Consider the following 13,192-nt stretch of genomic DNA (forward strand, 5'->3'; position numbering starts at 1 on the left):
CATTGGGCCAAAATCAGAACCTCAGAATTCCATGTTTATGATTCTCTCTTGAGATTTTTCAACTCCTAGGTTTAGTCTTTTTGGTTTGACCAGTATTGAATATGCTGGGTCTTAATTCAATGGATTAGACTATTGTTTTTCTTTTTATAGTGGAATTTCTTGCAATCTTATTGATTCAAATGAGTGTGGTCTCAGTCCTGCATTCTTTGTGGACATGAGTAGGTATAAAAGATCTCCTGATAAGAATTAGCCCCCCTGGTGAGATGTGGTGTTGTGCTGCAGTATAACATCTAGGTTTCCTTTCTGACTGTATCAATAAGCTGCCCCATTTTGTGTGTGTGTGTATGCATGGGTTTTAAATTATTTCTTAATTCTTTAATTTATGGGCAATGAATTAAAAATTTCATTCATTGTTCTATGATGTGGCTAAATTCTAAAGAATCCATTAATACTGATGCTAGCTTTCACAGATAATAAACCACAAAGCCAGTAATTTGCATGCTAAACGCAATTAGTTCATTTATTTATTTTGACATTGTAAACGATATCTATCCAGTTGCCAGGCATCCTGCCATCCATTAAAAATACAATCTGTACCAATAAAAACAAAGCATCAGCACATCCTATCCCACAAAAGGCAGCCAGTCAGCCAGAAATAGAAAAAGAACACTTTCTCCACTCGTACAATACCCAAATGAAATCCCATTGCCCCAGCCACCTCACCTCTTGTCAAAATGTCAAGTAAGCAGAACATCACACCCCAGGGCTTCTAGACCAAACCAGCACAGCCATAATTTTTTAAGGCAGACACACTAGGAGCTAGGAGAGAGGGATGTGGTTAATTTTGGAGCTTAGGCTCTTGCAGCAAGGGTTTCCTGACAAATATATACGGATATACCATCTACCCCCATCTATTCCCCCATTCTGCCAGTAAACCAAAGATCTTTAAAACTCATAGCTTCAAGCCATGAGGCTCTGTGAATCATTCCCACTTCAGGTCAGATTTTAATTTGTCTGGACTTCTGCCTGAAATTCTGCCTTTGGAACTAGCTGTGGGAGCAGTAATGTGAATACAGCAAATGGAAAGATGGCTAAGAGAAGTGAATGCAACAACTGGAAGGACGGGTGAGAGAATATAGATGACCACTAATTTGATAGCACACAGGAGGATAACCAAGAGTCAAAACAACCAGGGCCAGTGTTGGCCAAGGACTCCTAGGCAAGAGAAGTTTTCAACAGTGACCCATCTTACTAGCCTTTGTTCTCTAGTGTGGTTTTAAAATGTTGAACAACTGCTCTCTCAAAGGAGTCACTAATCACTTGGAAAAATTTGAATTTGTTCAAAATTACTAGGTATGACAATCCTTAACATCCTAATTTTTTTCATATATAATTTCAGAGAAACACTCCCAGTCCTGCCTGTAAGGGTAAGAAGAGGTGTGCTATCTAGATAACTCTTTTCATTTGCCACTGGTCATGTCAATAGTTCTCTCTCTGTTTCAGTAACTACTGGAAGCTTTGAGGTTCCATGCACCATTAGGATAGAACAGCAACATTGTGAGTGCCGTAGAATTTAGCTGAAAGAGCCTTTGATGCCTCTGAGATCACGTAGGAGAACATAAAGCTTTCAGAATGATGGGTAATCTTTCAGTTTAGATTTCATCAGCCAATGTAGAGTCTGCACAAAATTTCTGAAAAAGTTACATCTTTAAGTGCTCATATAATAAGGGCAGGTTGTATTGGGCTACATGTCAGAAACACCTGTGACCTCCTCTTGCTTCTGTTTTGTTAAGTGGTCACAGGATAATCCTTTAATTCCTTAATCTTGAATTTCCTTGTTAAAATCCAGGTGCACTGATATTTATCATCAAGTGGGGCACTGCGGGGTTTTGTTTGGTTTGTATTAGGATTGGAAGGCTTCAAATAAAAATCGACTCACTGTGAACAGGTTTTGTATATAAAAAACTCTTCAGGCCCTGTCCTGAAGAGTTTTAGGTGCTGAAGAGTGAGGGAGGCTGGACTATGACAGAGATTTTGTAATCTCTATTTTTCAAATAGGAAGCAGAGGGGTGGAAGATGAAAAGCAAGGATGAGTTTCCACAGGGTAAGTTCTCAGCACATAAGTTACAGTGTGGTCACTGTTGCTGTGCTGGCTCCTTGTCCTGCACAGTAGCTACTGGGTATTATAGTCTGGTTTCATTGAGGATAGATCTAATTTGTATTTCCTTCCTAGTCCACCTCATGGCAGTTCTTCTTTATTGCCACATACTGAGTGATCTAGCCGAAATCACAGATGAGGTATCCAAAAACGGTAGCTGTTAGTAAAACCTGAACTTGCTTTTTGGATGCAGGCAATGTTTCCTAAGGATCTTGGTGATGAAAGGTACTAAAAGCAGATTTAGTAGAATGAAAATCATCCTTGGATCACCAGTGATGGGTGACAGCATCTGAGGCTTTCCTGGCACTAATGCTGAGATCATCAAATATCACAATTTGTTAACATCCTGAATGGAGGACAGTGGGGTTTCTAGGTGCTAGCATGCTCCACTTTAGTCACTGCAGTATTTCTTTCCATTTCTTTCTTTTTTTTCTGTGAAGACTGACACAAGTTATGCTGGCTCAGACACACTCTTCCAGGCTTCAGAAAAATGCATCTGAGGGACTTCTTAGCCACATATGCCATCCTTGTATTGAATAGGCCTTATAGTAATTTTTTATTCTCTGAATTTGTCATATCAGCTTTGAACCTACAAAACCATTGGCAATGTAGTATCATGTACAATTAGCATCACGGTTTTGCTCTACTATTGTGTATGACCCATCACAAAAGCAGAGGTGGTATGAACCGGCTTTGAAGTCCCAGGGCATGAACACACCTAAAATTTATGTTTGAATGGGACAGAAATAAGTTGTGCAACCAGAATAAGAAAGTACTGATGTGTTATTGATGAGCTGTCAGGTTCCACTTGCGGTTCCACTTGCAATTCCACTTGCAATTCCACTTGCAAATTTCCAGACTAACGAAAATGCCCTTGGAGTGTTTCGATATAGTTTCTGTGGCCATCCATTATATGAAGTTGTATGGCTAGTTTTCTACCCAGTGGAAAGAATTTGGGACTGGTTTGGGCTTTTTCCTTTCCCTGTCAAATGTCTAGTTTTATCAACCCCACCTGCTCTCACCGCATGCTGCGCTGTGCAAATAAGCTGGGCAAGGCACCCTCTGTCTCCCAGCTCTGATATTCTCATTCTAGAGGATACCTAATTCTTGCACTGACACTATTCTCCATCTGCAAATATCTGCTGTCACTTAGTGAGCCCATGTAATGTAGATAATCCACGGCAGACAGGCTGGGATTACACTACCTGTTTCAACTGTGAAGGCTGATTGTCAAAAATAATTGATTTGATTGTATTGGCTGGGTCTGCCAAAGTTTAATGGTGCATTGTGATAAGGGGCAATCTTAGAGAAAGCCAGAGACCTGTAATACAGAACTGGGTGGGTGCTATCAGGCCCAACCAATACTTGTTGATTGATAAAACTAAATTAATTAAGTCAGTGAGGTATTATTCAGTGCAAAATGTGGCGAGTCCAGGTGTTCTGCATAGACGACTTCAGGTTTTCAAGCAGAAACTCCACAGGAAACCTCCACTGTAAAAAATTATTCATTCAAATAGAAATATGTTTCCAATACCACTACAAAGGACCAAGACTGGGAGTAAAGAAATAAATCTGCTTGGTATATAGCAAAGGAGAGTGGATCGATGTCTTACTTCTCTGGAGCGGAGCTCATGCCAGCGCTGCAAAGATGACTCGGGAACAAACCCGATCCCGTAGCCACCCACTGTTTTAGGTGAGAGACACACGTCATACCCCTGCAAGAAAGATGCCCCACAAAAGAGTGGAGGATCTATACTCTTCAAACAGCATTGCTCCCATATGCAGTGAGACTGTGACCCTCATTTTGTTCTCACTTTGCTTCATCTATTAACATTACTGGAAGCAGGGAACATGTATTATGAAAATCTCCTTTTTAAGCTTGGTGCAGGCCAGAAACAGCAGAATTGGCGAGATCCCAAGGTCCCACTCCTAAAACAATAAGCAAAGCATGACAAATAGAAAACTTTTTCATTTAGAAAACATTAATGTCATTGTTATTAAATTTATGGTTAGATTAAATCTCTGTTCAGATACTACCAATTACGTGTGATATGCTATGAAGGGAGGATCCAGATTTTTTAGCCCAATAGCAGAAGTAATAGCTGAACTGAACAACATATTTATGGACCTATGTAGTCTAGACTGGTTATCTTACCCCTTTCCCACTTCCCCCACCATTTTGCCAACTTTCATCTGGCCAATAACTACATGGGAACTGATTTCTGACAAAGTTAATTACCTCTAATTGTGCCCCTCTCGTTATCTTACCAGCTTTGACTCACCATAACCGGTACAGATGTTGGCCAGATAAGAACTCTAGACTCTCTCCATATATACAATATGTATGTATTTATTTATATATCCAAACATGTTAGATATGCTGCTGTAGCACACTGCATCAGTTATTTCATGACTGCTAGGGCTGTACAGCCAACTGGCTGTGCAAGCTGTCTTGGGGGCAGATACAGAGATGTAATTCCTGCCCTCTGCTGCCCACTCCAGCCCAGGGATTGGTGAGATACTTTCAGTCATGACCCAGCAGAGTCTGGGTTAATAAGAATCACAAGGGGAACAAGGGAGTAGCATTTCTTGGATGACATAGTACTTCAGCAAGGCCAGTGAACAGTATGCTGGAATAAAAAATAGTTTAGTTATCAATAAATAAAACATAGAAATCTGAATTGGCTGAAAAAATGACACAATTTATCTTTTGATATTTCCATTTCTGATATCTAAGAGGCAAACCTGACGCCTGAAACACCAGGGAAGATATTGAGCAGGGAGGGATTCAAACTGAACTCCTGACTCCAAAAGGCATTTTTTAATCAGTTAGGTTCCAGGGTCCTGGCTTATATAAATGTAGGAATGCTATTCACCTCCTTTGCAAAAAAAAAAAAAAAAAAAGGCCCACGACAAAAACACCCTAAGGGGTTGTAAGAAAACCCCAAATACATTAAAACCAATAAAGGTTGGGGGGATAAATTAAAAGAAAATAGTTTTATTGTCAGGAAATTGATTCCAGGGACATATACATTTTTTTTGGTCAGGTAAGGGTTGATCTTGGTGGAACCTTCTGTCTGAAAAGTTACGGTGAGATAGTCTGCATTGGTGGGGGTAGGAAGTCATTTTTTTAATGTGTCTGAGTTGTGTTTGTAGAGCTCTCGAACTGCTGTTCATCTCTTAGTCTTCAGTGGAGTTGTACAGCCCTTTCAGGAGCCTCTCCCTAGGGCTCCTGAGCATGGAAATCCCAGCTCAGTAATAAAGCAAATGGGGAAGTAACAAAAAGCTTGGGATAATGCAAGATCTTTGCTGATGAACTCTGAGAAACTCTGGGTCATCTGCAAAAGGGAGAGATTTGATGGGCACCCTCAGTCCTCACTGCCCTCAGACGTTTATTACTGTGAATCTTCCTTCAGGTTATGGGCATTGTCTCTACTCCTCCACACTTTGGTTCCTTGCATGGAGCCAGTGTACACACTGCACATTGTGAACGTTGTTGTTGCCATTTTTAATATTTTCTTGCTGTATTTCTGTGTTGCAGATGTGGATGAATGCGCTTCAGATTCTCACCAGTGTAATCCCACCCAGATCTGCATAAATACCGAGGGGGGCTATACCTGTTCCTGCACTGAAGGCTACTGGCTGTTAGAAGGCCAGTGTTTAGGTAAATCCTTGTGTGATATGGTCTTTTAACATCTGTGCACATGTGGATCTCTGAAATAATGTCACTAAGCATTTTTGTCAAGGACACAGTTAAAGCTTCAGCTCCGTGGACACTGTCTTCTGTCTTTGTAAGTGCCAGGGGTATGCTTGGCAGAGAGACTCCCTCTTGGCACAAAAGTGTAGATGTAAATGCCATATAAGTAGCACCCATGTAATAGGTGGGATTTTCATATTCCCAGTCTGAAGGATTCCCTTTCATGTAAGATCAATCACAAGTACATATACAAAAATATTTTTTCCTAACCAGACCTGTCCTTTCCTCACTGTGACAGTGGGGACCCAAAGGGATCTGTATTTGATACCAAGAAATAGAACTGAGAGTAAATCCCTAGAGTCAACCAGTTCTTTTGCTTGGGGGTCAGAAAAAAATTACCTCTGAACTGGGTGTTGTTTCAGTAGCTTCCAAGAAGTTTTATTTCAATTTTATTATTTTCCTTACAGCAATCTCTTGTTCATCCTTTTATCTCAGTCCTATTGAAGAAAACAATGCTCAACAAACAGCACAAGAAAACCTTCCATCTCCCCTCTCCTCCGGCCCATTCCCCACACTTGATATGCCCAGGGGCTGATGATGTAGATGTTAATTTTAGGTAAAAAGATAAGACCTAGGAAATAGGATACAACTTTTTTAAAGAAAAGTTTGCTCATTATTAGTTTTTTCTCTAAATAGAGAAAAATGGCTGTTTGCTGCCAGCTCGGCAGAGCTGAACTGTCCCGTCACAACACCTCCACTAGAAGGAGAATGGGCTTTTCCTGCCCATTCATATCTGGACCATCTCCAGTTATTTTCCAGCTTTCTCCTCCTAAATACCAATTCGCTGAAGGACTCACTCACGACTGCTTTCCCAACTACTGCAAACAGCTGCTCTGTAATTCACCTGGCAGGGACAGAGCTGAGCCTTGTCCAAGCTGCGGTTTGTGCAGCCATAGCCACTTCAGGGAGTCACTGTCTTGTAGATCCCCTGGGATATGAAGTCTCCAAGGCCCCTGCTCCTTAATCTCTGATAAATCAGCTTCTCTTGGGAATAAAAAAGGTTGTGCTGGAGGTTGTACAGCCATATGTGAAGCGGGGGGTGGATAAGGGAGAGCAGGGAGGGGGATTCTGCTCTGCGTCACTTGTTCTGTTACCCACTTATTCTCCCAGTTGCAGGCTAAATGACAGGGTTTTGTGTGGCATTCAGGATTTGGGCATGGATCTAAAACACCCTGCTGCTTGATACCAGAGGACTGAAATGACTGCATTGCTGAACTGATTTGAGTGTCTGCTTATGCTATTCAAAATAGGCAATAACATCCCAGTATTACCCAATTTAGCAATCATAGGGTGAATTATTACAAGGCAATGCAAAGAGTGAAAAGCAAATTTTGTTTAAAGTTGCTATATTTTTCCCTAAGTGTAAGAAATCTCAGTTTTCCATACTTTCTGCTGGCTTTGGAGAAGTGATTTTTGCTAGCACAAAACAATAAAAGAAAATATACTGTAATCAGAGGGCCGAGTTGGGTTTTAGACACTTTTTTTTTGGTGCACTGTTAGTAAACTGCAGTTACAGAACCCTACACTTCTATCTGCTGCAATTATCCCTGTAAAGTTTACACAGGTGAGCCAGTACAGCCATACTGACATGATACATCCACAAGAAGAAGCCCAGTAAAAGTCATTATCTCCAAAATGCAGCACTCCTGAGATTACAGTCCTGCAAAAGACAAAGCATGTATCTAAAGTAATGCATTGTGTCAGTGAAATGAGGTATTAATTTACTTAAAACACGTGTCACTTTTTGCAGGATTTGGGCCAAGCCTACTGCTGGTGTACTCACCATGGCTCACCCAGCCTTTAGGTTATGTTGTTACCTGACTGGAGATAATGCACTGGGGTTTCTACTGCACAAACTTGGCTTCAAAGCTTTGAGAGCAGCCATTTAAAAAAATCTCCATAAATCAAAGGCCAGTTGATACTAAAGGAAATGTAAACCTTAGAAAGGATAACTACTCCAGGTGTTTCATTTCAGTTCTTAGTCATGGGGCAAGATTCTAACACCATCTTACATGTCTTACAGCATTTTCTTGAGCTTGTAACAGTGAGTTGCATGCATTGCTAAGGCTGCAATTCAGCCCAAGCTGCTATTTTGGCATTAAATTAACTGTTCACACAGTCTATAATTTGTCAGTTAAAAATCCATATAAAATGTGAATGTGAATATTAGGGAAAAAAGCCTATAAAGAATATCCTCACTATAAATAGAAGCCTTTAGTAACAAACACTTCTTTTCTAGTGAGTAGCTTTGGTATATGTGGAGCAAAAAAGGTTTTTATCTTGATTCTGGCAAAATTTCACTGCAATTTTGGCTGTGCTTGCGCTGGTGGGCTTTGCCAGCAATCAAGTATGCTTTAAGGTAGCTGCTTAAAGAAACAGACTGGGCTTCCTGATTCACATTAAGCTGAAGATTACAGCAATGACTATCAGTTCATCAGACGTACTGATAGATGTCAGATGCGAATAAAAATATATTATATATTCTACTGGTGAGAAATGTATCTTAATATAACTCCATATCTGAAGACCTGGAAGTTCGGCTCTTACATCCATAACCAGTATGCTGGGTTGTTTCTGTGTTATTGGTACTGTTAACTCAGTGGTTTTGCTGCTTTGTATCTGCATGTGAAAATGCAGATGTATCATGCATGAAAATGCAGACCACTCTACTTCTCATGCTTGCCCTCTGCAGATATAGATGAATGTCGCTACGGCTACTGCCAGCAGCTGTGTGCTAACGTGCCCGGCTCCTACTCCTGTACCTGCAACCCAGGCTTCACCCTCAATGACGACGGAAGATCGTGCCAAGGTACGTGTGTGGTAAACCATGATTGAAGGCTTTGGTCCCAAGCCAGCAACACCCTTAAAATTTGCTTAGTTCTTAGAACACAAGTAATATTCCCAGTGTTGCTTTTGAAAATGTTCATAGATTTGTCAGATATTTCTGTAATTTTGCAGTACCTTGAAGGGGTACAGGTGCAACATGACGGGTGTATCGGGAGAAATATGCACAGAGGCCCAAGCCTCAATTCACTCAACTTGCTGAAATTGACAAGAGTTTAGGCACTGAATTTACTATTAAAATATGAGGCAGGAAAACTTTGTCAGACAAATAAATTATGTTAGAGTCTCCCAGGTTCCAGACTGGGGTCCTGAGCATTACACCATCTTTTGCTGTGATGTGCTACCTTAATCAAAGTCAACTCAACCTCTTCACATAGTTACTTCCTAGTGAAGGAGAGAGCATCTTCCCATATGCTGCAGGAAAAGGTCTGTGCTTCTGGCCAGAAGCTGCTAATGTCCTAAAAGGAAAAAAATTGCTTTTGCCTTAGCCCAAGGTGTTTCCATGAGGTCCTTCCTCATTGCATTATCTTCCTCAGGAAACACTGAGTATTTTGTCTCAGGTCTGTTATGACAGTATTGGTTCAATGGTTTTAAAAGTGTAGGATAAAACCAGAAACAATTGTAATAAATATTTAATCCCCATCCTCCATGTTATTTTTTTTGGTTGAAGACATTCCAAAATGCTTCACTGTGTTTCCAACATGCTATTCCCAAGCATCAGCCTGAATCCCAATGAATAACACTGACTTTAGGACAAGAGGGCACGGGCTTAAGCTCTGCCAGGGGAGGTTTAGGTTGGATATTAGAAAGAAGTTCTTTACAGAGAGAGTGATCAGGCATTGGAATGACCTGCCCAGAGAGGTGGTGGATTCACCGTCCCTGGAGGTTTTTAAGATGAGGCTGGATGTGGCACTGAGTGCCATGATCCAGTAATCACAGTGGGGTTGGATCAAGGGTTGGACTTGATGATCTCGGAGGTCTCTTCCAACCCAGTTAATTCTATGATTCTATGACTTGGTTATGCATTTTCAGAACAAATCATTCTGACTGCGCAGCTAATCTCTTTGAAATGCTTTACAGTAAAAAATTGAAAATAGAGTTTGGGGAGAAGTCAGTGATGCATTTGGCATTGGTTTCCCACAGACGTGAACGAATGTACCAGTGAAAACCCTTGCACTCAGACCTGCGTCAATACCTATGGCTCTTTCCTCTGTCGCTGTGAACCTGGCTATGAACTGGAAGCTGACGGAGTTAACTGCAGTGGTAACTGTCTTTATTTACCATTTGGGTTTCTTTAATTGTATTAAGTTTACTTTTTCCAAGGTATTACTTTGTACATACTTTTAAAGAAGTTTTTTGCCTTGATCCATGATTAGCAGCAGGGAAGCTACAGCTCATATGATCTTCTTTCCAGCTATAGCACACAGCAAATACCCAGAAAAGCTCAGTGGAGGAGGGCTCCAAATGGTTTTAAAGAAATAAGCTAAACATTCAAAAGCTCCAAGGTAACAGCAAAACATAAGAAAGCACTTTGTAATGCTAAACAGGAAGCTTTATTAGAGAAAGCAGATATAGTCCTAGAACATTCTTCCATGATTTATGAAATACTTCATATAAAGCATTTTTCCATTTGTCTGTTGAATGTATGTATTCCTCTTGCTCCTATGGCTGCTCACTTCTGCCTGAAACCTTCCCCAGTTTCTCCTGTATGGCTCTGGCCACATTTCAGAAACAATATATGGTTTCTTAGTACAGCCATTGCTGATCTGTTCAGCACATAGCAGAATAATTGTGCTTATGTCACTAGTTTTTCCTCTCTTGTTTTTGTTTTTATCTTATTATTTCATTTTAATTGAAGGCAAAACTTATTTATTTGCTTAATGTTCCTACAACCTGATAAAATTACAGAATCCAGCCAATATTGCTTGGAAGGAAAAATGCACTGGAAAATACTTATATTTTATGTTACAGTAAACAGATGTAACATGCTGTTTCAGAGAAAGAAGACATGTGAGATGCAGTATGTGTACAGATTAGAGTTTCCCAAGATGTTTTTCCTTGCAAAACTCTTTATTGTAAGGGAAAGAGCAAAGACCTTTTAAAGGGTCTTAAGCATTTAACATTTAGACTGCAAGACCTAACCTGAGTTTTCTACTTTCTAATGGAATTTCTTCTTCTAAGTTAGACTCCTGCACCTTTTTATGTGCTCACCTCCTGAGCTACTTGGGGGCCTGAACCAGATAAGTTTATTCCAATGCCATGGAAGTTGGTGCTTGCTCATCCATGTCTGAGCTAAGCCAGCAAAAGGGACTCTCCACCACCCAGATTTAGAGCAGAATATCTTTTTCTGACAATCCTATGCAAGAAAATGTTTGTCAGAGCAGGTCAAATTTCTCTGGATGAGCTTCCTTCAAACAATCGCTAGATACCTCTGAGGCTTGCAAAGGGAATGCCTTGTTAGGAGAACACTCTTAAGAGACAGGACTCAGATGTACTTCAACAGGAGCTGGATTAGTCCATGGCCTAGCAGCCAACTTACCCTGAAGATGGGAGGCATCCCTGCCCCACTTCAAGGAGACAGGAAGAGATTTCAACCTGGTTTTCCTAACATTATTTTTTAATCACAGAGGTGTTCCAAGTGCATTAGATGTGCTCTGAAATGCCTACCATCTTGTTGTCTGCACATAGTCAACAGAAGGCCAGAAGTGTTTAGGAACTCTTGGGCTCAGCAGCAGGAATGTAGGACCCTTGGGGCTCTAAGCCCCTCAGCACTTGACAGCAGCTGAGCACTGGTCATACAAATCCAGTGTGCTTGAGGTCTGGGCTAGGATGCCTTGAGGGGGTGAGTGATATCTCAGTCACTTTATGGAGTCAGCCCTCAGTCCGTATTTTGTCAGGAAGGTATTTATTTCAATAAACTCACTGGGGAAACCTGCACAATAAAAGGACTATATATTTGTAGAGTCCCTTTTGATAATGTGATTTCAGCCATAAAGCCACTTTTAACATATTTGGACTTCAAATACTTTCCAATCCCTCTGCACAAACCACCAGAAGTGGATAAATGGACTGAGCCCAATTTAGAAAAAAGGGAAATTCAGTCTGAGGAGTAAAAGTGATTTGCCTGGAAGAGTCAACATGTCAGAACTGGGAATAAGAACTTGGGAGTTCCTGGCTGGGACTCTGGCCTTTGTTTCTTTCTTCCCCTGAACAGGGAAATAAGGAAATGATTAATGGCATCCTCCCTCAGTCTAGCGCCTTCACATGTGTTCTCCCCTCAGTCAGCCATGCCTCCACGTGCAGCTCTGAAGTCTGTCTCTCTCACTTGAGCACAGTTCTGCAGAACACAATGACTGGTCAGTTCATGAGTGCAAGGGGAAAAGACCACAATTTCTGCTTTCAATGAGAGATTTGAAAGACTGCTCAGTTTCCTGGGAGATGGCTGGGCCTTCCAGTAGGTCTGACCCAGACTGGGATGAGCTCTGAAGTCTTGCTGGAATGACTTGGAAGCAACTGAGGCTAAGAAACATAAAACAGACGGGGCTGGCTGCAGGAGTTCTGCTGGGACCCATGTGGCCCTGGGAAAGGGAAGCTTGCTCTTCAATAAAAAGGGGACAAAAAAAAAGAAAACTACTGCCAAGTCTTTCCTTTCAAATTACAGTTGCAGCTTTGTTGTTGGAGTATCTCTATCTCTGACGTAAAACAGAACTGAAAACATGGCCAACTGGTGACAGGTATTAGAAAAGAAAAATAAATAAATAAAAGCCATGCATTGTGTTCAGCTGCAGCTTTGGTTTTCCTAGGAAAAAACTGTTTAAGCAAGAACTCATTGTACAGCATTTTGCCACGTTACTGCAGAGCTCTAGGGAGCTGGAGGGTGCCAACCTCCAGCTGGGGTGATGGGCAGGTAGCCTGGATGGCCACCTGCCTGTGGGACTCCCTTTTGACAGTAAAACCAAAGACTCTAAATTTTGTTTTACCACTGCAGACATGGACGAATGCAGCTTCTCAGAGTTCCTCTGCCAGCACGAATGTGTGAACGGACCTGGTTCTTACTACTGTATCTGTCCTTCGGGCTATAACTTGCTTGACGATAGTAGAAGCTGCCAAGGTAAGAACATTCCTGCACCGTTTAAAACCTGAGGGGACCAGAAAATAGATCCTGTGCCTAGAAAGAGATTTTCAAGAACTGAGATGCGTGGTCTTGGCATTGTGCAGTGGAATACTCATAAGGGCCAATTATGTAATTCTGGTAAGAATGTCATCATGTGAATAGTCCCACTGAGGTGAACTGGTGTGTTGTTTTAAGTAAGACTTTATTGACTAGGAAAGAGCTACACAGGAAAGACCTCAAATGCTCTCTCTGCTTCATGTCTCTATTTTTGCCATTCTCTAAGGTCAGAAAGCTTGAGCAGCCAACTCCTTCCCATTTT

The 13,192-nt window shown here is 41.2% G+C and overlaps 1 protein-coding gene across 2 annotated transcripts in view; it reads left to right on the forward strand.

Annotated features, from left to right (window-relative positions):
* Positions 1-13,192, forward strand: part of FBLN5 (fibulin 5) — a 58,359-nt gene that overhangs the window by 31,925 nt on the left and 13,242 nt on the right. For both annotated transcript variants that reach the window (XM_050337042.1, XM_050337040.1), the window contains 4 exons: positions 5,700-5,822; positions 8,608-8,724; positions 9,903-10,022; positions 12,748-12,870. In XM_050337042.1, the coding sequence (XP_050192999.1) occupies positions 5,700-5,822; positions 8,608-8,724; positions 9,903-10,022; positions 12,748-12,870 (483 nt within the window). The remainder of the gene's footprint in view (positions 1-5,699; positions 5,823-8,607; positions 8,725-9,902; positions 10,023-12,747; positions 12,871-13,192) is intronic.

The sequence above is a fragment of the Myiozetetes cayanensis genome, unplaced genomic scaffold (assembly GCF_022539395.1).
Source record: "Myiozetetes cayanensis isolate MyiCay16 unplaced genomic scaffold, myiCay2020 scf6-25, whole genome shotgun sequence".
Lineage (NCBI taxonomy): Eukaryota > Metazoa > Chordata > Aves > Passeriformes > Tyrannidae > Myiozetetes > Myiozetetes cayanensis.